The 26,747-nt window shown below is 50.2% G+C and overlaps 1 protein-coding gene across 9 annotated transcripts in view; it reads left to right on the top strand.

Moving 5' to 3' along the window:
* The window catches only part of ASAP1 (ArfGAP with SH3 domain, ankyrin repeat and PH domain 1), a 234,359-nt gene that overhangs the window by 109,055 nt on the left and 98,557 nt on the right, over nucleotides 1-26,747 (top strand). For 8 of the 9 annotated variants that reach the window (XM_036263734.1, XM_036263729.1, XM_036263727.1 and 5 more), the window contains exon 3: nucleotides 20,915-20,987. In XM_036263734.1, the coding sequence (XP_036119627.1) occupies nucleotides 20,915-20,987 (73 nt within the window). Of the gene's footprint in view, nucleotides 1-3,923; nucleotides 3,960-20,914; nucleotides 20,988-26,747 lie in introns of those variants that run through there. The other variant, XM_036263731.1, reaches the window with a different exon arrangement.

Here is a 26,747-nt window from a genome sequence, read left to right as displayed (position 1 = left end):
CTGCTTCTTACTGGGGAGGAAGCCTAGGTCCACATAGGGGAGGGACAGTCTGGGGCTTTTGTCTTTGATGTCTGATAACTTCTCGTACTCGGAACACACACTCGGCCTGTTCATCTACCCAGAGACCAAATAATGTAACAATTCACAGTAACTCTGCTGGGATGTGAACTGGAGACCCAGCCCTGCAACCAGCGGTCCCTACTTTCATGTACCGTTCAACTTTCCCAAGAGAGTGACTCAGCCGACAGTGACCCTGTCTGGGTGGGGCCTGTCTTTAGCTAGGAAACACATGTCCCTGCTACACAGGAGGGAGGGAGCCAGTCACACACAGTTACCCAAACCGACATTTTCTACACAGAGTTGAGATGATCTCCAGATATCTAGGTGAAACTTGGAGAGGACTCTGGTAGGTGACATAAATAGCTGACCCTTTAAAAGCAGGGGGTTTCGGGCGTCTAACTTCCACAGAGCTGACATTTCTAGTCGGCACTCTGCGTACAACATCCTCAACCTCTGAGTTGACTCTTGGACAATGCAGTTTGAACCGTGCAGGTCACTTGAACTGTGGTGAATTGAAAAAAATCCGTGTGTAAGTATAGACCCATGCAGTGCAACCCGGTGACGTTCAGGGACAGCTGTGTTACCTGAGTTGTAGTTTCGGGTATTGGACACATTGAAGGTCCATGTTCCTTTCCTGCTGTTGACCTTCCAAGTGTGTGTAAACAGTCATTTGAACTGTCACTACCTGTATTCCCAGGACATCCTGTTAACAGTTCTTTTGTCCGCTTCCTTGCAAGCTGGAGGTCCACTCGAGGTCACACAATGGCTGTTTTATTTGGAAACCGTATCACACAAATTTGCATCGGCATTCTGTCTCTGGCTGTGTGGGTAATTCTGAAACCTCGGATTTCACTTTCAAATTCATCCACAGCTATACCAAACCCTGCCTTTTTCAAACCGAGTCTGAAGAATGCATCCCAGACAAAAGGCGGATTTCAGTTGACCTTAATTCTTTCTCGGTGGCATTCCTTTATTCTGGGTGTTTGAAATTCAAGGCCTGTCCTGGTTTCAAGTACACTTTTTAAAAAGTCTAAAACAGAAATGTGTTATTGGGCTGATCATGCCGCGAGGAGGCCAGTAATGGTTTCTGCACCGGCCACAGTGCTGTTTTTGTCGGTGGTTCAGTGCCTCTGACTGCTCCTCCTCCTCTCGTAACCCTCCCTCGGACTTCCCGGATCCTGCGAAGGAACCTGATGTTGGTCTGTCCTGCATAACGTGAGCCACCACTGGCAGAATGGTCGGGGGAAGAATTTAGTTTAACAAACAGTAGTGTGATTTTGTGGGGACTGCAAACGATTCTCCTGAGCTGGAGCCTTACTGAGAAGCCAGATGCCTTTTTTTTTTTTTAATTTAGTATGCCATGGAACAATAATGCATTTTAAAAATATTTGGAGAGTAATGATCACCCCCCCCACCACACCTCCAACTAATTTTTATTATTATCATTTTGTGTTTTACTTGCACACATTGTTTTAAACGGTAGCCACTTTGAATTTGCCTTTTCACTTTAGAAGATAGCACCAATATTCCTCTCTAGTTTTGCCATCTTTGTTATTTTAAGGGCCACATAGTATCACCATAGAGATGTTCCTTAATGTACTAAACTGTTTCTCTGTTACTGGGTCTCCTGCCCTGTGGCTGAGACAGTCAGTGCAATCATCTACTGGAGTCAGGAACCGTATTTCTCCCTGTTAAATGCTCTCTTTGGCATCAAAAGCTACTTTTTTTTGTTAATCCTCACCCAAGCATATTTTTCCGTTGATTTTTAGATAGAGTGGAAGGGAGGGATGGAGGGAGAGAGTGAGAAATATCCGTGTGAGGAGACACACCGATTGGTTGCCTCCCGCATGCCTGGGGTCAGACGTTGAACCTGCAGCCCAGGTACATGCCCTTGACTGGGACGCTCTAACCACTGAGCCAAACAGGCCAGGGCACAACCTGCGTTTTCTGCACAAAGCTGAGACGGTCTTGGTATCTGGGTGAACTTGGAGCGGGGACGTTGGTGGGAGCAGGGCTCTTGGACAGAGGAGCGGCGCGCCACCACCAGGAGCTCGGGCCACCACGGTGCTCTGGGGGGGTGGCAGCTCCACCAGCCACACAGAGACGCGGGGTTTGGGAGGACTGCCTTGCAGCCGCTCTGCCTAGCTCAGGGCTGGTGGCTCACGGGGTTCTCTCTGCAGGGAAGGCCTTTCCCAGCCTCTCCAGATGCCATAGGAGGAGTTTTCCCGGGAGAAGATCTGTCAGTCACAGCTGAGCTCACTGCTCTTGAGAAGGAGAGGCATCTACCCAGAGATCCCCGTGGGTGGGGGTTCGTACCGCTCCCCTGGCACAGCCGGAATTCTAGCCCACGTGGCTTCTCCTTGCCCAGGCTCGGCCTCTTCCTCCAAGTGTCTTGTCTTTCCTTTGACGTTGGAGAGCATGTCCTCTTCAAAGCCAGGTGAAACACCACCTTCTGTGGGACCTTCCCCTGCCCTCCCCAAGTGTGGCTTCTGGAGCTCGCTGTGCACCTCGTCACCGTCCTAGGCTGCCTGTGGTCCCTTGTGCAGCGCCAGCACTGTCGTCGCCCGGCATGTTTCTGGAAGGACAGGGCACCTTTGCTCGTGGTTGCACTCACCGGCAGGGACCAGCGCATGGCTGAGCACATGCTAGCACTTAGTAAGTTCCTGAATGAAGTGCAGTGCCTGTGCACATGGACAGCCAAGTGGCAGTGCAAGAATACAGCTCTGTAATCAAAACAACAAGTGGTTTGGATAGCTAGTGTTTTCCAGTTTTGAAAAGGGATCCACATAGGCTGGTGGATCGAAGGTGGTCGTGGGCCCGGTTCTCCAGGCTCGCTGGTATCTCACGAGGCCGGGCCTGGGCAGTAAGTCCCATGGCCCAGGTCAGCTGCCTGGGACAGCACTGCTTTGCTCACTGAGGAGGTAAGAGGATGGGCCAGCCTGAGAAGCCTGGCTGCCTGGACCAGGTACTGGGGGCCACAGGGCTGCGATCACTGTCTCCACCAGGTGAACCATGGAAGAGGAGGCATCAGCGGTTTCTGTCACAATTTAAGAGACTCCCTTGTGTGGTGTTGCTCTCTGGCTGGCATTCCTGATCTGATTTGCCCCTGGGTGGGCTCAGCCTGGTGCTCTCAAGTCTTACTCTTTTCTCCCCAAGGCTCGAGGTGGCCCTCGAGAAATGACGCTTGTCGCCATTTACCTCCACACCGTGTCATGTCCCAGTCATGGAGTCCCCTGCCTTTTCTGCTTGTGGTGGTGGTATTTTTCTTCTCATCGGTTTTATTTATTTATTTTTATTGATGGATTTTTAGAGAGAGACATTGATTTGTTGCTCTGCTTATTTATAACTCATTGGTTGGTTTTTTTTCGTACGTGCCCCTAGCGGAAACCGAACCCAGGACTCTCTGGTCTGCAGGTCAAGGCTCCAACCGCTGAGCCAAACCGGCCAAGGCAGTTGATTCTTCTATGTGCCCTGATCAGGGATCAAACCTGCAACTTTGGCATATCAGGACGATGCTCTAACCAAAGGAGCTGCCCGGCCAGGGCTTCTCATTGGTCTGAACAGGGGCTGAAGTTTCTGTTCTGTGGTCTGCAGCACAGAGGTGTGCAGCCAGGAGAGCATGTGCAGGGGTCGTGGGATCCCACGTCTCACCTGCTGGCCTCCCTGAGCCTCACTTTCCTTTCTGCATGTGAAGTAATGGACAAGGCCTACCTTGGACGCTGTTTAAGAAAGTGACGAGCTTCATCAGCCGTCTGTGTGCCTGTGACATAGAAGGCAGTCAGAACTGATGCTTCTTATGGAAAAACTATAGCCTGGTGAATAAGCCTTAGGCTTTGGAGCAAGACATCCCTGAACTTGATTCTCTGACCTGCTATTTGATGGCTCTGCGGTCTGCGGAGGTTAGTCATTTGTGTGGGGTGGTTCTGCGACGTAAATCAGGGTACCATTTCAGTTAAGCTCCCCGGTGAGCTGAGGTCACTTAGACTTCCTGAGAAGTGGCGGTGGGGGGCCAGGTCCAGGCCACCTCGGGAGCTCTCATGACATCCTCTTCAGTGGCTTTGTGTGTTCCTTTCTGCTCACTCTTGCCTGGCCTGGACCTGCCTCTGCCTCGTCTGTCTTTTCTCCACCGCGTGGTCGTCATCGGTGTGTCTTCATTAAGGCCCAGCATGGCCTTCCCTCTGTCACCTCTTCTTTTCTCTTTTCTAGTTCGAATTGCTGAGAGGGTCAGATCTGATTGGCCCAGCTCACCTTTCTGTTCTCCAGCCACTTCATGGGTTGCTAGGAAACCCTGGGTCAAGTTCCCTTACCTGATCCGTGTAGCAGCAGCTCAAGGGGAAGTATGGTCCCTTGCTACAAAACCTGACCCTCCCTCATGGGATCTTTGGTTGGGGCCTTCTGAAGGTAGGTGCTGTGACCCACACACACGATTAGATGCTATCTGCCAGATAAATGTTACTAGTCAACATGCCGAGTATTTGGGGCGATCTTCTTCCGTCGCCCTGTCACACAGACGCGGAAACGTTCTCGAGGCAAAGGGTTCAGGGTAGCTTTTGGTTCCAGAAATGATTTCTTCTCTCTTGATGCAAGGCAGACCTTTGGTTGGAATGTAGCAAACTCGGGTGCCGTGACTCAAGACTTCCACTGGTTTGCATTTTTCATTAGCGTGTCATTCAAGGAAATCCTGGCCGCGGGGTCATGGAGCAGGCCTCTCTGTTTATCCTTCTGCAGAAGGGAAAAATGTGGAGCATTTCATAATTCATCTGAAGATAAACTTGTATTTGAGTTCTGTTCTCTTAGAGCGTTGGGGGAGGAATATTCAATGGAGCCTGTTTTCTAAATATTTTCAAATTTTTGTGATAGCCTTTATCCCAACACGGATCATGGAAAGTGAGGGGTTTTTACAGTCTAAATATTAGTTAAAGACATTTGAGAAACTCGAAATTCCAGCTGACATTCAAAGACTACTTTCTTCCTACTTAATAAAGAATTGTGTTTCATCCAAGTCCTTACTGAGAAGGATAGTGAATAAACCTTCTGTAACCTGTTCAAACTCCCACATGTACTTTTCTTAAGCGGCACTGGGAACATGAAGACAACCTATGAAATACATGTTTTTCTCACATGCTGATCGTTAGCTAATGAGAAAAGTATGTGTAGTTTCATATTGTCTGTATCTAGCAATTACTTTTATTTCTGGAGCATAGAGTCCCCCCCTTTTTTTTGCAGTAATTGTAAAGTTCACTTGTGGGATTTGTTCTCCTTTTATATCTGTTAGCCACATTTATGTATTTGTCGTACGAGTGTTTATGGTGTACACACAGTATGCACGAGTTGCAATGGTGGCTGGGGTTTACTATCAGTAGTCATGGAGCTAAGACGAACACTCAGGGAGAGGGCGGTCCCTGGACAGTAATCCTGGCCCCTCCAGAACCCCCCTCCCAACTCCCCAGCCTCCTTTACACATGCCATTGGCATGAACTCTGGAGGTTTTATTGTGTCCAAGTTTCTTATTCTGTGTCAACTCTGTGGTTGCCTCGGGGTACTCCCACTTGAGGGGTTATCGCTGTCTAATTTGGACAGACCAGAGTGGCTGTTAGACCTCCCATGCATGAGGGCTTCCTGGCAGTCTTTCCTCATAATCAGAGAGGAATCACGCCGTAGGTTCCCCTCGACCTTCTCATCGTCCCTGCTCCAGCCCACGCATACATAGCACCCATCCCAGAAGTTCTCAAGAACCCCGTCACACTGCACCTCTTTTCCCGGTTTCTCTCAAACCTTCCACCTGGAAGAAGGGTTGGATTTGATGGGGTGATGAGGTCATCATGTTAGTTGAAAGTGGCATAAAGCAGGAATAGCCCTGAAAATCATTTAGGAAGTCCCCATGATCGGGGCCACCACGCCCACGGTCCTGTGTGTTTCTCCTACCTCACCGTTTGTTCGTTGGAGACCAGATGAAGTGGTTGGCTTGCATTTAGGAGACATTGCGCAGATGCAAATACCACCCCCCCCACATTGGGAGAGGCTGAAACCTGTGAAGTCAGGTGAGGCGGGGGCACCGCTAGTTAGAGGCCGAGCATGAGAAGATAATGACAGTTCATTAGGTTTGATTTAAGAGCTTCATTTCTAAGTTATGCTGATTTTGCTTGAAAAGTTTGTATAGTCACATCCAACCGAGAAAGGGCACTCGCTGGATCAGAGCCCTGCTTTCTTTCGTCTTGTCTGCGCCGTCCCTTCGGTCTCAGCTGCGGACACAGAGGACAGGCGGGCAGGAGAGGCCCTGCGCCCGGGGCGATGCGGGGCGGTGGCACAGAGCGGTCTGGCAGGGTTCACAGTGAATCGTAAGCACCTGAACCTCCCCTCTGAGGTTCTCTTCCATGGCAGCAACTCCTGAGAAATCCCTGCGGTTTTTAGCTGAAATGAAAGAGAACAGATTGAAAAGGAGTGGAAAATGCGAGAATGTTTGAAGCATGTTGGGAACCAGTAGAGACTGTGGGGAAATCCCGGGGAGGGCTCTCTGATACAAGTGACCCGCAGCAGGGAGGAGGAGAACCCCGCCTGGCCCAGGCGTGAGTCATCCTGGGCCTCGGTGCCCGGCAGTGTTAGCGCGTAATGAACTCCGGTCGCGCAAGTCGTGAACCATACTCTGGGGGCAGAATTTTGTTTTTATCCCCAGCCTTCAAGACATTTAAAAAAATTCCATGAGTAGACGGACAGGTGCCCTTCTGGAAGTCATTGTTGAAATTGATGGGCAAAGAGGGAAAATGCTTTCTTACCACTTGTCCCAAAATTGAAAACTTAAAGGAGTGGGAGAATTGAGACAAGCATGTTTGGACATTTCCTGGGGTTTTTAAGGAAGAAATCAACACGTCAGTCAAGAATCATTGACTGTCTATCTGCGAGAGAACCAGGACCACTGCATTGGGAATATAACAGACAGAGACGGCCGTAATTGCGTGGAGTTACATTCTCAGAACTAACAGTACCATTTATCGAGCACATGCTGTTTACTAAGCACTGGCTGCATCCCTGGTCCTCCCCTTGGCTCTGTGAAATCATGTGTTGAAGGTCCTGAATCCGAGGGGACCAGGGCACTGGTTCGTCCCCACAGAGACACCTGAGGCAGAATCGGTCAGACCCAGGTCGCCTGGGCTCCATTGTCGGTCTTGTCCCCACAGCACTCACACGAAACAGTTGGGAAGTGGTGAAGGACACTCCCAGGTGCTGAACTGTCTGTGGGACTGGAGTGAGGGCGTAAGGGGGCTTCACAGTTAGAGTGACCATATAACTCACCCAAAATAGGGCAGGACTGGGGTGGCTCAGCGGTTCATTATGCCAGGCCACTGGTGTAAACCAGCCGGTCCTGAGCTTGTAAGGGAGGTAGAAGTGGGGACGGACAGATCGACAGCGCCTTTCCTCTCAAACATCTGCCTGTCCCGGACACCTTCCTCCATGGAGCCCTTGCTCGGGATGCGGGAGGATCCCTGGGGGACCTTGCGTCACGGGGCAGGCATGAGTGACTGCCACAGACCTGCTGGTCCAGTGGCAGCGGGAGCCCCTACCGTGGCATGTCCTCCTTCGGCTTGCTCATTGCTGTCCCCGGGAAAGGGGAGTTCACCTCGACCAAGGCGTCTTATCGGGACGGTTGGACGGCAGCATTTTTATCTTAAATCTCCCAAGTTTGAATGTTTGGGAGCTAATTCGGATATTTACTAAAGACATTAAGCCATATTTAAAAAAAGACTCAGGCAAGTTGTGAGTCACCCATCTCTTCCTGTGATATAATTATAACAGACTCCCTGGAGGTTCATGACCCAAGTCTGCGTTCCCCAAGTGCACTGTGTGAGGACTATCTCTGAGGTGTTAGTGGGCACTCCTAAAAGCGGGTGGAGGTGGGGAGTGTGCTTTGGGGGCCAAGCGAGTTTGGGGGCTACTGTGTGACACACAGTTACATTCTCTTCAAGACAAGAGCCTCACAGGCTTTTAATATATCAATGCTAGTCCATCTTCAAGAAGGGTATAGTGCCCTGGCCGGGGAGTTGGTTAGAGCGTCATCCTGATGCACCAAGGTTGCGGGTTTGGTCCCCAGTCGGGACACATACAAGAATCAGCCAATCAGTGCACGAATGAGTGGAACGACACATCCTTGTTTCTCTCTCTCTCTCTCTTCCTCTCCCCTCCTTCCCTCCCTTCCTCTCTCTCTCAAGATCCAAGCATTAAAAAGGTGGGCGGGGGTGGGTGTGTGGGTGGGTGTAGTGCAGAGCCTTTTCCAAACTTATCATAGATCCCTTTTTCCTCACAGCATGAATTGGGCCATTTGGCCTAGATTTGGGAAAATGCTGATCTAAATAAATAGTACTCAGATTTAGGGATATTCTAACTTTGTCAACCCCCTTAAACCCAGCCTTGACGTCACTTCTGCCTGACAATGAGAATGCTGGTGGAGGGAACTGTTCCCTGGGACGTAGCACTCCCCACGCAGGTCCTGCAGAGATCTGGGTGTAACCCGACAGCCTAACTCCATGTAGTTCCTGTAGTTCGCCGTGGTTTGACTGGGGCTCTGTCCACAGCGGGCTGTGTCGTGGACAGGGAGGATGCTGTGGGTTCCCTTTAGAGACACGGAGTCATCTGGAGGATGTCTGGGGTATCTGACGGTAGGGGTCACTCAGAGTTGCTCCCCCAGCTCCCCCAGCCTTCCCAGCTCCCCCAGCCTTCCCAGCTCCCCCAGCTCCCCCAGCTCCCCCAGCACCCACTGAACTTGTTCCTTTACTGAGGAATCAGCTCTGATGTTTGGAAACAATGCACTTCATTTATCTAAAATTATCGATGATAAGCTGAGATACCTTCTGTTGTTGTTAATCCTCACCCAAGGATATTTTTCCATTGATTTCTGATAGAGTAGGAGAGAGAGAGAGAGAGAAACATCGATGCAAGAGAGACACATCGATTGGCTGCCTCCCATAAGACCCCACCAGGGCCAGGGATTGATCCTGCAACCCAGGTGTGTGCCCTTGACCAGAATCCAACCTCCAACCCTTCGATCCAGTGCTCTAACCACTGAGCTGTGGGCCAGAGCTTAAGATACTTTTTTAGAGTACTCCAGCTCCATGTTTTTAATGTTGGTATTTGAAGTGGAAATCACTTCTTAAGCCATTAATATTCCTTTAATTATCTTCCCAGCAGTATATTAAAGAACCATCCAAAGGAAATTTATCCTCTCCCTTCACAGTGTAGTTCAGTGCACAAAATGTAATTTAATAAAAGCTTTTATATGTACTTATCAAGAAGATGTTGAATTTTCTTTATCATTCCTGCCTTCAAGCTGTATTTTTTTTCTTAAATATTTTCTAAAATTGACTGCATGCTTCACTTCTAGATGAATACATTTTGCTGGCAGACTGACCCCACATGTCATGTTATAAGGGACACATTTGTGTTTAGAGTGTTTTCTATCTAGCTACCTAATAAATGTGATTGAGGTCATCTGTCCCAGTCCCCAAGGTCAGGAATCATCTCTGTGGTTTTTGACCCTGACCTGTTATTCCCACTGGATATTTGTCAAATGAATGGATTCGCAGAGTGGAGGAGATTGATATTTTTTCCCAAATACTTTGTAGCTGCCTCCTCACTTTGAGTCCGCCTAGTGCACAAAAGCCTGAATGTACAGGGGTGTCACCACAGAGGGCCCCACTCCGACAGAACAACAACACTTGCCAGCTAGTGGAGGAAGCTTCCCTGAAATGGTTGTGTTCTCTCTGAGCAAGTAAATTTAATTTCAGAGGCTTATGGAAAAGTTAAGTGACAGGTGTTTGATTGATAGAAAACTTCGAGTCTTGTAAACAAGAACGTTGACCTTCATGACAACATCCAGTGCAGCCTAATACTGTGTGCTTCGGCCCAGTCTTTCTCAGGCCATACTGGATCCGTGGGCCCGGGCCTGTGAGCGCTCCCCTGTCTGAACGGGCTGTCCCGAGGGAGCGTATTTGAAAGGGTGCCTGTTCCCAGCCTTTGCGGCTCAGTGGTTGAGCGTCCACCCCTGGACCAAAATATTGAATCACTGGGTCAAGACCCAGGCATACAGGTGTAGTAGGACTGTATAGAACCTCAGCGTTGGTAGATGCTAAAAGACTATCACTAGCTCCGTGGTTCCTAGTCTGTTTGCCAGCACAGACTGACCTGTTATGAAGTGAGAGCAATTCCCGATGAACTCTAAGGATCCTGAAAAGACGTCTCAGGAACTCCTTTCTGGTCTTAGGTTTTAATTCATGGTTTTAATAACATGGAAACGGTGTTTGCGTGACTCTTTGGGTCTTCAGCTACCTCATTGTACCTGTAATTATTATTTTCCCAAGAAGGGAGCAGAGTTGCCTCATGACGAGAAGGCGTGGACTGTGGGCGCCACGCGCACTTGAGAGCCGCACAGCAGTGAGGTTCATGAGGTAATTGCTGTGATTACAGTTTTCTCTCTGGCCCCAGACAGGAGCTCTTGAAACACAATATTCCCCTAATTTTTTAAATGTACCATGTGCAAGGCAACAAGGAAATTCCTGAGAGGAGATACTGCTGCTTCCTCGTTTTCTATGACAGCTAACATTTTGTTGGGTCTCTTGCAATTACTGAGGAAAAAAGCAGACACTGACTGTATTATAAGACATTCTCAAAATGCTTAAACATTTTTAACACTAAGTAAACCTTATGACATTGTATAAGGGACATACTTAAAAGAAAACAATTTCCTAATCATAACAGTCCTAACTGGCAACCACTTTTAAACATCTCTGTATATCTCTCTAAACGTCACTTCTGGATAATTGGCATCTTTATAACAGAGGTACTTCTACATTCTACAAGTGTTTCATAGCATTTGCAGGTGTCATAGAGTAGACCCCCGGTGAACGGCAGGTCTCACCCTCCTAATTGCATACATAATTTTCAGTGGCCATATGCTAAGCCTGCCTGCTGTTTCCTGTTTCACTTTGCCATTTCCCTGTTACTGGATTGAGGTTATTTCTAACTTTTCGTACTGCGAGACCTGGCGACGTGGTTTATAGCAGCTCCTCTTGGTTTCTGACTGAGGGTGCGGGGGGTTTGACGACAGCCGGAGGAGTGGGGTCACTGTGTACAAGGAAAGAGGGTTCTGTGACGGTGCAGTTCTGTGGATTTGACTATTTCTCTGGAGCTTCGCCGTTCGTCGTTTTTATTACGTTTTCTATTTTTACAGCTTTAGAAGGATAAAAGGACACTTCAGTATTATTTTACTTGGAATTTAAAAATGATAAGTGTGATTGAAATTATTTGCATATGTTGACTATTTCCTCCCTCCATCCCTCCCTCCCTCCCTCCCTCCCTTCCTTCCTTCCTTCCTTCCCTGCCTCCCTCCCGCCCTCCCTCCCTCTTCCCTCCCTCCCTTCCGCCCTCCCTCCCTCTTCCCTCCCTCCCTTCCTCCCACCTGAAGATATTTTTCTATTTATTTTCAGATAGAGTGGGAGGGAAGGGAAGAGAGAGAAACATCGACTAGTTGCCTCCCACATGACCCCGACCAGGGCCAGGGACGAACCACAACCGAGGTATGTCCCCTTGACGGGAATTGAACCTGTGACTCATTGATCCGAGGACCAGCACTCTAACCACTGAGCCAAATCAGCCAGGGCATATGTTGACTGTTTTCAATTTCTTGTGCCAGTGTCTTTTGCCCTTTTTGTTCTGGATCTCTATACAAGCAAAATAAAAATCCCACAAACAAATTATATATTACAAATGCCAACTTTTTTCCTTTTTATATTGTTGTGATTATGTTTTCATCTTGGTTTTGTTAAAAATTGGTGGAAGTTTTTATCTTCTTCCTGGTCGTATCTTTTGTTAACAGTAGAAAATCATTAGACCTCTCGAACTGATATGTATAGTATATTTTTTGAGGCTTAACTTTGTTAGACTTTTAAATGCAGAGTTTCCTATCTTGATGACCCAGAACTGCTCTGCAGGTATGAAAAAAAGAAAGTATTCTGATTTTAATTATTTATTTTAGTTGAGAATTGCTGGGTTATAAAGTTGTTATGCATGTTTCTTCAAAATATCCCAGTCTTTTTGTATCCTGATGTGCATCGGTGCCCAGAGGAAAGGTGTAGTTACCATATGATGTGTGAGACACATTTGTCTTCGCCCCTTTCCCCCAGGATACTTCCCAGCCTCTCTCAGAACCGTTTCTACAGCTCACAGCATAGAGATGCCACTTTCATCTCATTGTTTTGTTGTTATTTCAACAATAAATCAGTCTTTTCGACAATCATGTTTTTCATAGGAAACAATGTGTCACTGGGGTTTGTGCTCCTCTGTCAAATTAGGCCTGTCTTTCTTAATAAAGGCATTACTTAATGATGACCAGACCTGCAGTCAGCCACTGGGAGGTTTCGTTTGGAGAATGCACAGGTCTGAACTTGGCCGAAACACAAATGTCACCGACGGTGATGACTTGTGTTCCCTTCCAACTCTGTCCTCCGAAGATGGGGAGATGAGCCACCTATAGGGAGCTCAGTGTGTGCGTACTGGGGCATGATGAGAAGTGGAATGAAATACGTCTTATAAATGGAGAGGCCATGAGCTGTGGCAGAAAGAACGGACTTTGGAGCTAGACTTTTGGGGATAAGAAGCCTGCTTTAGCCATTTACTAGTTTTCGGCCCTGGACACTTGCCCTGGTTCAGCTTCTTCATCTATAAAAAGGTGTTATTTGTGCTTGTTGTATATGCTTGATAGAGTCTTGGATGCAAAACTCAAGATGAACTTTTCAAAGCATTTCTTAGAGGACAGAAGATGTAACAAAGGGACGCAGAAGTGGCTGGAATTAGAATCTGAGACCAAAGCTGTGGTTGACCCTTTTTGCATAGAGATCTGAAATGTAAGACCTTCCCCGGGGCCTTTCCCTGTTGATGCTAACTGTGTCACTTTCAAAAAATTACAATGTCTTCCATTTAAAACAAAATCTAGCCCTTGCTGGTTTGACTCAGCAGTTAGAGCATCAGCCCGTGGACCAGAGAGTCCTGGGTTCTGTTCCTGCTAAGGGCACGTACCTCTGTTGCAGTTTGTCCCCTGCCCCGGATGGGGTTGTGTGGGTGGCAACCAGTCGATGTGTCTCTCTCACATCGATGTTTCTCTTTCTTCATCCCTCTCTCCTTCTCGCTGTATCTGAAGATAAATGCAAAAATGTCCTCGGGTAAGGAAGATAAATACATACATACATGCATACATACATACATACATACAAAATCTAACATGCTAAAAAATTTAATTGAAACAGTATGCATAATGTCTCTAAGACATGAAAAATGTTTGTTTTTGAAAAAATCAGAGCCAGGAGCCCTGGCCAGTTTGGCTCAGCGGTTAGAGCATTGGCCTGTGGTCCAGAGAGATCCGGGTTCGGTTCCCGTTAAGGGCACGTACCTCGGTTGCAGTTGGTCCCTGGCCCTGGTAGGGTCGCGCAGGGTGGTGGCCACTGGATGTGTCCCTTTTACATCGATGTTTCTCTCTCTCTCTCCTTCTCCCTCCCATTCTGTCTGAACAAAAAATGGAAGGATGTCCTTGGGGAGGATAAAAAAAAAAATCAAAGCCAGGGGAGACTACAGATTGATCCAGTTTTCCAAATTTGCAGATCAGAAAGCTGGGAACCCAAGAGGTCTGAAGGGCAGAGTCGGGTTGGGGTGCCTGGTGACCCTGATCCTGCCTGGGGTACCGGGCACCGTCTAGGTCTCTGGGTCCGCAGTCCTGGGGAGGGTCAGGAAGCTGGCTGTACAGGGGGCAAAGGAAATGGATATGTATGTCGTATTGCAGAAGATCAGTAGCGACCATTGGTGGGAGGAGGAGATGGGAAAGTTGCGGTCAGAGCTGCCGGAGCAGTGGGGATGGACACAGAGATTTGGGCAGCGGGAAGGGGAGGTTTTTGCAGAAGATGTAATAAAACCCGGTCCTAAAGGCTGAGCCTGAGTGTGTAAGATGGTTAAGGAGATGGTGAAGAAAAGGCAAAAGACAAGTCTTATTGAGAAAAGAGAATTCTGGCTGCTGGGATTGGCATTTCCACGGAGGCCAGGAAGGCGCTCAGTACGTGGGCACCGTGAATGTGGATAGAAAGTGCAAGGTCAGAGGACACCAGTGGGCGTCTGTGGAAGCGGTGGGGTGGGGTGCAGCCGGGCTGTATTGGCTGGCTGTGGGCTGGTTTTTTTTGTTTTGTTTTTATCCTCACCTGAGGACTTTTTTTTTTTGCATTTATCTTCAGACCGAGCGGGAGGGAGAGAGTAGGGAAGAGAGAGAGAGAAACATCGATGTGAGAGAGACACATGGACTGGCTGCCACCCACATGACCCCAACCGGAGTTGGGTACAAACTGCATCCGAGGTCCATGCCCTTAGTGGGAACTGAACCCAGGACTCTCTGGTTCGCAGGCCGATGCTCTGACTGCTGAGCCAAACCGGCCAGGGCTGGGCTGGGTTTTTTAAAGAGGGAAAGGCTACTTTGGCATTGGGGGAAGGGCGGACGTGGACTTGGAAGCTGATAAAGGATCTGGCTGGGCGTGATCAGGTCCTGGGAGGGAGAACTGGCAGGATTGGGTGCAGAGGTTAAACAAGAGGAGTGTGACCTCCGGCCCCGCTGAGCTTTCCGATGCCATCACTGAGGTCCTGGACGGGAGTGGAGGTCCAGGAGTGGTTTGGAGGGAGGAAGCCTGAAGTTTGGGGTGTGGCCCCGGAGAAGGAAGTGGATCGAGCCCCCAGAGATCCTGAAGAGACCCCGTTTGTGCGATGCCAGCTTGTTGGCCTTCCCTTTTCAGCCTGTCCCTTTACCTCCCATTCCCAGCGCATGAGCCTCATTTTCTAAAGGTCGGGACTGATGACCTCATTTTTCTCAACGGCCTCTCCTCCCAGCACGCCCCCGTCCATCTCTGTGTCTTCCGCGTGGCCACTTGCTTCGGACACCTGGTCTCCTCGATGTTTCCAAACACCAAGCGTACGTCCTCTCAGAAATGTTGGTGCTGGCTTGGTTTCTGTCTCCCCACCTGGGAGAAAGAAAGTGTCTTGTCTCCTGAACGGTGAAGACCTTCTCAGGTGGGGCCCAGACCCTTAGCAGTCTCACATCTACAGGTCTGTGGGTGAAATCCCCTCCTGTGCAACCCCGTGCCCATCGGTAGAGTAGGGAACCCGAAATGTCTGACTGGAGTCTGTGTGGACACAGCAGAACCCACATCTTAAGGACTTTGTGTCGTCTAAAATAGCACAGATAAGCAGCTTAAAACCTGTGTTTGTGGATGACATGTCCACTTTCCATTTTTCGGCTGCATTATGCAAATCAAAAGAATTTTTAGGTTGATCATTTCCCCCTGTGTAGCAGCCTCATTCAGTTCATATTAATCTTGAAACTAACAAGTGATAACATCTTCACTTCCTTTCCTGTGAGCCGCTGGGCCTGTTTGCAGATCGTCTATGCTCTGAGACCAAGCCCTGCGGCAGTGCTGCATCGCGGTCACAGGGGATGGCTCTCAGCGCCCCCTACACACTCCAGCTCCCCAGATTAGCAGGGGCTCTGCTTCCAGCATTTGAACCGAATGCTGAAAAGCAGGGTGGAGGGGGGAGAAGCAGGCCAGCCCTCTTTAGACCTGGGGGAGACTTTTGAGGAAAGGATTTCAGCAGCAAGGTCAGCAAGTGCAAAAGCTCTGGGGTGGGAACACACTCGATGGGTTCAGAAAAACTGGGTGTGGATCAGACTTGAGTAGTGGACAGTGTGGAACAGAGGTCAGAGGGCAGTGGGGCTGGACCACAGAGGGCCTTGCATGCAGTAGTGAGGACCTGAATCTTATTCTAATAACAATGAGTTAATTCACCCTGTCTTCCGTGTGTGTGTGTGTGTGTGTGTTCCTTTCATTCAGTTCAGCAAATCCTTACTGGGTATCTTCTATGCAAAGAAAGAAGCAACCATAGTATTATTATCCTTTGAGAAGTTTTAGTTGATTGGGGAAAGAGACACAGGTACCTAGACACCTAAAAGACAAGATGAGGAATGGAAGGAAGGTATGGGAAGCGTGGAAGAAACCCCAGGCTAGCAAGGATTACATATTTTATTAATACGTTCTTCCTTCGTGGATCTTATCAAAAGCAGTAGCAGGCTTCCCATTTAGTTTCTCGGGAAGGCTTTGTTGCTGTCTGGCTGCAGCAGATAGAGGTGGGGAGCTGCAGCCGCGGAGCAGAGGTGGCTGCAGCATTTGGTCTGCGCACTGAGGCCGGGCCTGGCAGAGTTGTGTTCCATACACGCCAGGCACAGCTGCTAATAAGGGTGAGCGAGCGGGTGCTAGGAACACCCAAATTGGGTGATCCTCAGAGCAGATACTGGCCTGGTTCGCCTGACCTCTCCTCCTGTGGAGGCGAAGGTCGTATTTCACTGGTGTTCTCTCTCCTGGCACCTTGATTCACATACTCTTCATGATCACATCGGATTACTTTCTGCGCCTATTTCTGATTTACATTATAATCACACACTTACACATTGTCATGCACCGGGCCTTACAAGGGGTTAATTACTGATCTGGCTGTGAGGCTGCATGAGAACTTGTGTCTGTTTCATGCTTAGAGCATGTGATTAGGCATCTAACCCCTCCAGTCGCAAGCTAGCATGACTGCTCAGCAAGCGAAAGTCAGCGTCTGGACCGGAACGAGGCAGAGGACTTTCTCTGCCTCCGTTTTCCCTGTGAAGACAGTTACACAGAGGTGAGCATTTGCTGTGTGGCGATTTGGGGACAAATGCATCTATTAAAGTGCAATTTTCAAAATTACCTCTTTGAGTACAACTATAATGTAGTAAAATAGAAACACTCCCTTTCTTTCAAGTAAGTGAAAAAATGCTTTTCACTGAAGGAATCACTTTGCTAGTAGGAGTACTTGTTCAAAGCTGTGTGCTGTGACTGCTTCAAGCATTTCAGGAGCCCTTGTCTTAGAAGCTCTTCAGACGGTGATGACAGCAGGTTTGGAGCACCTGCTCTTCCCGGTCCATTAGTACACGGAGTGCTCAGCATCCCTGGAAGGCAGGCGAGATGTCGGTCCCTATTTAGAACCTTGCAGTACAGCCACGTCACGTTCTCTTCATGACTAAAGAAGAAGGGCATTACCCTAGAAGAGCACTTCCAGTCTTGACATGGAGACATCTGACCTTTTTTTAAAAACTGATTTTAGAGAGAGAGGAAGGGAGGGGGGGAGAGGGAGAAACCTCAATTGGCTGCCCCCCGACCGGAGGAGGCTACCAGAGAGTCTTGCCCAGAGCAGGCTCTCCAGACCCGCTAGCTCTGGTCACCCTCCCCTCTGAGTGTGCTTCTCAGAGGGGACCCCTGGAAGGGTGTCACTGCAGGTGCCGCAGCCTGGCAGTTGAGGGAGTGGCGCTTTGCTGCACAGTGAGACCTGTGCTGTTTCTGGAGGGAGTCCTGTTAGAGTGAACGACAGTGTCCCTGGGCACTCTTAAACACAGAGCTCTTACAAGTGCATTTTTCTTGGCTTCCTTTTGCCAGTGGGCAAATACCAGAGTGTAAAAGGAGACGTGTCACCCGGACTTAACTGACTGGGGCTGTCAAACGAGGATGTGTTTAATAACCTTTAAAAGTACATTTGCGAACTTGACACCCTATAGTTTACAAATGAGTTGGTAAAAATTCAGCATAAATTCTGAGACTTCCCGGGGGTGGGGCACTAGCTGGTCTCCTAGGATTCACCCTGAAATCTTCCACAGCCCGTCGCCGATTCGGGGTCAGCCAGTGTGGTGGGCAGTGATGCCCTCATGAACTCCCCTTAAACCGGAGCTGAACTGCTGGCTCTTCTCTTCCAGAAGCAGATCTTTTTTCCTTTCTGGAAAATAACCGAGGAAAGTAAGACCCAGGGGAAACACCAGCTCTCCTTCCAGAACAGATGAGTGCGCGGCTGAAACAGCAGAGCAGGGTCTTCATCTCTGACGGCGTGTGACACCTGCCAAGCTGCGTTACTTCTCTGAGGCCCAGGGTTTCTCATCAGGGGAAAAAGGGCAATAAAGGGTCTATAAAAAATAAATGGTGATTGCTAGGGTTAACTTTTAAATGTCCTTTACATCTGTTAAATCGCGCTTACTTGCACATGTGCATCTCTTTCCCTGACACACTCCTGGCAACCTCAGTGTCTTGTAGTTTTTTAACCGACTCCTCTCTGCAGGCTGGTGGTAGTCCCCCTTCAGACGAGACTCCACTGGGTGTGATGTCAGTGGCCGCAGGACTGGGTTGTGGGTAGGACCCAGAGTCAGCTGTCAACACCAGCTCTGCCACACCGGGCAAGGTAGACTTCTAAGACTCTTTCCTCACCTGAAACGTGAATTGTTTTAGAGGCTTTTGTGAGAACTGAGATAACCTCGGCCAGTCTCAGCACCCTTCCTGTTCATACTAAGCGTTTGTGAAAACAGGCATTATCATCTCTCATTCCTCTCCAGTACAAATCTCAGGTCTCTGAAATAACTCAGACTTTGTCTCTTCCCTGAAGCTGTCTCGTGAAACACTGTTTCCTTAAACACAGTACGCAGGATCCCTGGTGTTCTGCCAGAGGACTTGAGGTGTAAACCGATGAGTATTTTATATAGGTAGAGATACATAGTAATTATTAGGGTATCTTCTGTGAATGGTAATTGGTCCTGGTTATCCTTTTACGCTAGCCCTTTACAGTGTATTGACATAAAAAGGATGGGAATGAATTTACAGAGAAACGATGGTTAAATAGAGGTACAGTAGGACAGGGGCTGTGACGGAATTGCAGGGGTGGCGTGAGTGACGGGCATGTTGGAGACAGTGTTAGACTTGCAGCCTGAAACTGATTTTTAGCCCAGCATCTTGTTGGATGTGGGACTTGGTCATTAGTGTGAAATGTGACTTTAGCACAGTCGTGCTCTGTGACTTTGGCAAGACGGTTAATCTTCACTCTCTCCTCCCTCCCTCCAAGCATCCCTCGAAGCCCCACCACAGTTCCTTGCCTCGGAGTGGAGGTGCTGCTGCCCGGGTTTTGTGCAGAGAAGGCACCGAAAGCATGAGTATCTCATCAGCTCGGCAGGTCTACGGAAGGGTGTAGAAGGGTGGTGCGTGCTCGTGAACTGTAGTTCTTGGGGTTACAAACGGTAGCATCCCCACTGCAGCCAGCTGGGACCGAAGGTGTTCACTGTCTCTGGCACGCAGTGTGCAGGAAGGTTATAGCAGCGACATGTACCGTGGGGCCGGCCGGGAGCAAGGATTCTGGCGCCACCAGGACCCTCTCCCCTCTTGTCGTGTTCTTCTGTCTGGTCAGGTTCTCTTACACATCTGGAAACATGACACGGCTGGTCCCCAGCCCATCTCGCCAGAAAGGGACTGCCCATTATGATCTCTGTTCCCAGGCCCAGAGGTCCGAGGAAGGACCTTGAGCCCAGCACAGACCTGGTGCCCACCTAGCCAGCCCTTGGTGTCCAGAGAGCAGGAGCCAAAGCAAGGGCGGCACCCAGGTGCACCCCCTGCCCACAGGGGGGAAGCCCGTGTTCCAGGAGCAAGGAGGAGGACAGAGGGCCGACGCCGTTGTACTAACCCCTTTCAGCTCGTGTGTGACCTTCCGGGAGAGAAGTACTTACCCTCTGCAGCTTCAGTTCTCTCATCTGCAGTGTTGAGGTTTAGATGGTGGGGTGGTCGTGAGTGCACGTTTACTCTGTTTAAATTCTGTGTGTCACTTTATTATCACTGCTGTTACCCCTCGTGCCCCCTCATCTCGACGCACCATCCAGGGCTTCGCAGCCTGTGGGTTCTGCATCTTACTGGGGAAGCAGAGAGGGGCACCTTATGTATATCTGTATTGAATACAAGCTTTTTAAAACTTGCTTTTGAAATGTAATGCGTGTTATGGAAACAGAACATATCCTGACACCCTAAGTGCACAGTTTGATGGATTTCACAAGCGGATGAACGCAATCGTGTGTTTATCACCTGGAGCGAGAGCGGCGGTGACAGCCCGCCCCTCACGTACGACTCGGGTGGACTGATGTCTCGATTTGTCACATGAGAAATCACTTGCAGGCGTTACCAGCACCACGGTAGCGTTTTCCGTGCTGTGCTGTTTTAGTAAATAGAATTTTAAAATACAATCGGCATTATGTCTTAAAATTTTTTTAGCACTAAAAAGAGATCCTCAAGTTTAAAAGTGTTGTGAAAAGCTCTTCCGGGCACTCTTACTTGTTAACAACCCCCCGAGTATTTTCCGTCTGGCTGACCTTGCCATTAGGTGATAGATAAGATGTGTTTTATTCCCTGGGTCCGTGCCATTCCTTCGTTAAGCTTGCCTTTCTCTTCCTGGGTTGAAAATTTCTCCTGGAGAGGCCCGGCCGGTGTGGCTCAGGGGTCGACCCTGCACCAAGAGGTCTCAAGTTCAATTCCCAGTCAGAGCACATGCCCAGGTTGTGGGCCCGATCCCCAGTGGGGGGCATGCAGGAGGTGGCCAGTCGATGTTCTCTCTCATCAATGTTTCTATCTCTCCCTCTCCCTTCCTCTCTCTAAAATCAATAAAGAAAAAACAAAAAAGGAAATTCTCCTGGAGAACGAGGCGCAGCCTGTGATTTCTCAGGTGTCTTGTATGTTCTCCCCTGGACATGGCTAAGGATGGAACAACTTTGTGGAGAGACTCTGCCTTTAACCAGAAGCCTAACTACTCAGATGCTGGCGCTCTCTGGAACGCTTCATTGGAGATAGAGATGTCGGTTTGCTGCTGCTGCTGCGGCCCTCGGCAAGCCAAACGCACTCGCCAGTGAGTTTTTATTTCTGCACTTACCAAGTTTTTTAACATCTTTCCCCCTGTTTTTCTCTTCCAGGCGCTCGACCAAGATAGGACAGCTCTGCAGAAGGTGAAGAAGTCTGTGAAAGCGATCTATAACTCTGGGCAAGGTAAGGCGGCCACCCAGCAGAGAACACGAACTGTGTTCAGTGTCTGCCGTTCTCTCTGCTGTTGGTGAGAAGCGGAGGTTCTAGAAGACTTGATCCAAATGGGAAAATCAGTAGGTCAAAGAAATCCCATTTTCCTCTGTCTCTTCTGTCACTCTACCTGTTACTGTTTCCAAAATAAAAAGAAAACATTGGTTGCAGTGGGTTTTATCATACATTTAAAAACTTGGTAGATGGAAGATCACCTCATAAGTTACATAAATGTCTAACCACGATGCTGTCCACTTGCAACTAACATAATATTGAATGTCAGCTGCAATTGAAAAGATGAAACATCTTGTTAAATACGTAGTAGAATCATAGGTGATTTTGCCACATATGAGATATTTAAAATCTCTGTGCAGTCGGACAAGCTATAATTCAGTGGCCTCAGTGACGTGCTTGAAGCTGGTTTCTTTCTGGAGTACGCCCGTCTGCACTTGAGAATCAGCGTAACTCAGAGAGGGGAGGGGCAACACCGCTGGGTGGAGACCAGAGCGGTCCTTCCAGCTTCTCCTTTCGAGGAGGGCCTGCCAGGTAACTCCATGTTTTTGTTTTGGGCCAGTGACCCTGTCACCTTGGAGACAAAAGTACAGTCAGTGGATAAGAAGAAGTAACCAAATTAAGATAAACAATGGGGAACCACAAGAAATGGTAGGTTCCCTCACCCCAGGGAAGGAGAGGCTTGTCTCTGCCTCACATCTTTTGTTACCATGATTGCAGGTCTCTTGCGAAATCAGTTGTCTGTAAGGGCACAGAGCCCGAGGGGAAGGCAGCAGGATCCAATGGAAAGGGCACTGGCTGGGGGTGGGTGGCAGATGGAGTTTAGCATGTTAGCCCTGCCCATAAGGTTACTTCACTTTTTTGAACATCCATTTTCTCCCCTGTAAAATGGGGATCGTGGTATGTTACAAGGTGGTTCAAGGGCTTTAATGGGCTCATACCTGCAAAGAGCCTACCACCGTGTGGGAGTTCAGTTAAGTGCCATCCATTTATATTTTATATAAATTTTATATTTTATTTATATTCATATTCATAATTGCCGTAAAATGCTATTGTCGGGAAGAATGCTGAATTAGGCAGAACGCGACGCTCAGCTTCCCTGCGGCCCTGCGGCCCTGCGGCCCTGCGGCCCTGCACCGAGCCGCACCGAGCGGCCCTCCCAGTCTCGGGCCTTCTTTGAAGCCCCTCGGCCTCTGACACTCTGTAATCTTACTTGTCAACACGCGTAATACCTGGTTCCTTGATACCTCTCTCTAATTTCTTTATATCCAATAAAACACTAACTTCTAATTAAGGTAGATAAATGACAGTTGTCTCGTTAGCTCTGCAGGACCAGCTGACCAAGTGTTGTTTTAAGTTTTGACCTAAATGATACACCCAATTTACAACCTTGTCTCCGCTTCATTGTGATGAACTCCCCAGTGGTTGGCCCTTGCTAGGTACTAGCTGTGTGGGGAGGAGAGGGCGTGAAGACCTGGGGGGGGGGGGGGCTTCGGAGGTGCTGTTCTTGTTCTCTTTGTTTTAATCCTCACCTGAGGATCTTTTCTTTTTCCCCATTTATCTTCAGATAGTGCTGGAGGAAGGGGGAGGGGGGAGAGAGAGAAAGAAACATCGAGAGAGACACCATGTGAGAGAGACACACGTTGACTAGTTGCCTCCTGCACAGCCCCGAGCAGGGCCGGGGATGGAACTGCAGCCAAGGTACATGCCCTTGGCCAGAATCGAACCTGAGACTCTTGTCCTCAGGCCGACGCTCTCACCGCTGAGCCAAACCGGCCAGGGCTGTTCTCTTTCTTGATTCGGGGATGCTTACATGGTTATGTCCACTCTTTGGTAATTTATCCAACGCTGACCTTAGGATTTATATACCTTTTCACATGTATGTAGGTATTTATGCGCTGCTAAGTGTATTTAAAATTTGTATACGAGTAGGTTCATTGAAGCATTGGTTATGATTTGGAAAAACAAATGGGGATGTGCTCAGTAAACAATAGTGTATGATATCACGGAAGACTATACAGCCTTTGTAAATTCTGGTAGTGTGGCCCAGAGCTGAATCCTTGCTTCGCCACCACTTGTTCAAGTCAAGAAAATGATTTCACTCCCGTGAGTCTCATTGCTTCCCCGTGAAGTGAGAAGATAATGACTAACTTGCCGAACACTGTCCAGGCAGAGTGAGGTCGTGGTTCAGGCCTCTAGGACGCCTGCGCAGGGTGGGTGCTGACCGCCTGGGGCCGGGCGGGGCCGCTGGAGCCGTGCACGGTCTGTCCCTCTGTGCAGGTAGCAGCGGGCCAGGCTGAGGCAGGTCCTGGAGAGCCTACCGAGCCGTTCCTGCTCAGGAGTAGGTGTCACTGCTCCATATTGTTACGTTCCTGCTCCAGGCTCTGCCAGCTGCCCTGTTGACTGCTTGGGGCTCCATGTGACTCCTCTTCCAAGTGTCCTTGCTCAAGACACACTTCCTCCCTTTGCCACCACGACCGCATCCTCCAGCAGCTCACACCGGCTGTTTGCTCTCGGCAGGTGCTTCACCTTGTGCTTTACGGGTTCCCTGGTCACATCTGTCCTGACCTTGGCAGGAGGGCGAGGATGGCCCAGGACAGGTGTGAGGGGAGAGTGCAAGGGCTCTGTGCAGTTTGGGTGCCATCCCCTCCTGGTTGGCCACAGCTGAGTGAGCTGTGACTGCCCCACCCCACCCTCTGCTGGCTTAGTTCTTGTGTCCTACACGCTAGGCCTGTGCCAGCTAATAAAGTACTTCTCGTCACAAACAGCTTTTTAAATTTAATCTGTTAAAATCAAAATGTAAAATTCAGGGCCTCAGTCTCAGTAGCCACCTTTTGTGCTCAGTAGTCAGCCGAGCCTAGCTCTGCAGGACCGGCTGCCACACGGGACGGGACGTTTCCACCGTCACAGGACAGCCTGCTGCCGCCTAGGGAGTGTGTCTCCCGTTGTGTCGTAAAGTCTCTCTTCGTTAGACCAGAAAGTCTCGGCCCTGGCTGTTCTTTAGAGTCACCCGAAAACTCAGCAAACACAAAGGCAGGGACCCCTCAGGCCCACACCCTGGAGTGTTCCACAGTAGGGCCCAGGTATTGGGGTTAAAGGGAATTCCTCTTCCATGTTCGAACGTGCAGCGGGAGTGGAGAGCTGTGCTCTGGCCTGTCAGCTCTGAGGGGGAGGTCCTGTGTCTTTCGTCTCTGTCCTCTGTGTTTGTCAGCGTAGTGTATCAGTGTGTTCAGCAGGTGTCCCTGAGCACCTGCGGCATGCTCCTGTTCTGGATGTGGCTGTGTGCGGCCGGCAGACTGAATCCCTGCCCCCTGAATTTTACATTCCCGTGGGAGGGAGATGTTGACAGGTCATCAAACCAGTCTTGTATGAGGAACTGGGAAGTGCTCTGCCGGAAAGCCTCCAGGGTTCAGGGGGAGATGACCAGAGGGGTCTGATGTAGCTTGAGTCGAGGGCTCCGAGGAGTACTTCTCGGGGCACCTGGCGTTGGCTGGGTGTTGGTGCTTCGCTGAGCTAAGCCTGACAAGCCTGAGGTGGTCCTGCTTGCCCCCACCTGTGAGGTGGTCCTCCATCATCCCACCTGTGAGGTGCTCCTCCACCATCCCACCTGTGAGGTGGTCCTCCACCGCCCCACCTGTGAGGTGCTCCTCCACCATCCCACCTGTGAGGTGGTCCTCCACCATCCCACCTGTGAGGTGCTCCTCCATCGGCCCCACCTGTAAGGTGGTCCTCCATCGGCCCCACCTGTGAGGTGCTCCTCCACCATCCCACCTGTGAGGTGGTCCTCCATCGGCCCCACCTGTGAGGTGCTCCTCCACCATCCCACCTGTGAGGTGGTCCTCCATCGGCCCCACCTGTGAGGTGGTCCTCCATCAACCCCACCTGTGAGGTGCTCCTCCATCATCCCCACCTGTGAGGTCGTCCCCCACCAACCCCACCTGTGAGGTGGTCCTCCACCGCCCCACCTGTGAGGTGGTCCTCCACCATCCCACCTGTGAGGTGCTCCTCCATCGGCCCCACCTGTAAGGTGGCCCTCCATCGGCCCCACCTGTGAGGTGCTCCTCCATCATCCCCACCTGTGAGGTGGTCCTCCACCATCCCACCTGTGAGGTGCTCCTCCATCGGCCCCACCTGTGAGGTGGTCCTCCATCGGCCCCACCTGTGAGGTGCTCCTCCACCATCCCACCTGTGAGGTGGTCCTCCATCGGCCCCACCTGTGAGGTGCTCCTCCACCATCCCACCTGTGAGGTGGTCCTCCATCGGCCCCACCTGTGAGGTGGTCCTCCATCAACCCCACCTGTGAGGTGCTCCTCCATCATCTCCACCTGTGAGGTGCTCCTCCATCATCCCCCCTGTGAGGTGCTCCTCCATCATCCCCCCTGTGAGGTGCTCCTCCATCATCCCCACCTGTGAGGTGCTCCTCCATCATCCCACCTGTGAGTTGGTCCCCCATCAACCCCACCTGTGAGTTGGTCCTCCATCATCCCACCTGTGAGGTGGTCCTCCACCGCCCCACCTGTGAGGTGCTCCTCCACCATCCCACCTGTGAGGTGCTCCTCCATCATCCCCACCTGTGAGGTGCTCCTCCATCATCCCCACCTGTGAGGTGCTCCTCCATCATCCCCCCTGTGAGGTGCTCCTCCATCATCCCCCCTGTGAGGTGCTCCTCCATCATCCCACCTGTGAGGTCGTCCCCCATCAACCCCACCTGTGAGGTGCTCCTCCATCATCCCACCTGTGAGGTGGTCCTCCATCATCCCCCCTGTGAGGTGGTCCTCCACCGCCCCACCTGTGAGGTGGTCCTCCATCATCCCCACCTGTGAGGTGGTCCTCCATCATCCCACCTGTGAGGTGGTCCTCCATCATCCCACCTGTGAGGTGGTCCTCCATCATCCCCACCTGTGAGGTGGTCCTCCATCATCTCCCCTGTGAGGTGCTCCTCCATCATCCCACCTGTGAGGTGGTCCTCTATCATCCCTACCTTGTAGATGGTGAGGCTGAAGCTTAAAGAACCAGACTAACGTGCAGGTGCGCACCTAGTGAGCGGAGAAACGAGTGCCCAGCGGATTCCGTCTTGGCTGCTGACGGGCACTGCCCCGTCTTCTCCCCGGCACGTGGCGGGTGCTCAGCAGTGGACACATTGCTCCTTGTTGGCTGGATGGGTCCCGGAGAAGCTCTCCGTGAATGGCTGTGAAGTTTTCACGAATCGTGACTCTTCATGAACGATTGATCAGATATAACTTCCCAGCAGTGTAATCCATGGGAGGGCTTGGGCGTGGGGGATAAACTCCGGTCTCACCCACTGGTGGAACCTGGCGGGGCTTCTGCCGTCACTGAAAGAACACACCCGGGATTTTGGTCAGCTCGGGTGGGCAGCACTGTGACATTTAATTCTCAAAGAAGAGCCAGCTGAGCAAGCAGCGGCTCACATCTGGAGCTGCAGATTTTCCATGAGGCGTGCTCCGTGGAGTCCGCACTGTCTGTCCAAGGCAGTCTGGCCCCATCCAAGAAGCCACAAGAGGCTGAACCCTGGTATCTGTTTCCCAGTGTGTTTTCATGATCTTGTTTTCTCACAGTGTTTAAGTGACACAAAACCCATCTGATGTTCTCTAAAGACTTAAGGAGCGTTTCTGTATTTCTGGTCTGAGATGACCAACCCTTGGGTAATGCAGATGGTGAAGGGTGGAGGGTCTCACTCTTACAATATGTCCCTGATTGTTA

The sequence above is a fragment of the Molossus molossus genome, unplaced genomic scaffold (genome assembly GCF_014108415.1).
Source record: "Molossus molossus isolate mMolMol1 unplaced genomic scaffold, mMolMol1.p scaffold_m16_p_16, whole genome shotgun sequence".
NCBI lineage: Eukaryota > Metazoa > Chordata > Mammalia > Chiroptera > Molossidae > Molossus > Molossus molossus.
The sequence above is the reverse complement of the archived record's forward strand: the minus strand, read 5'-3'. Positions and strand labels throughout refer to the sequence as shown.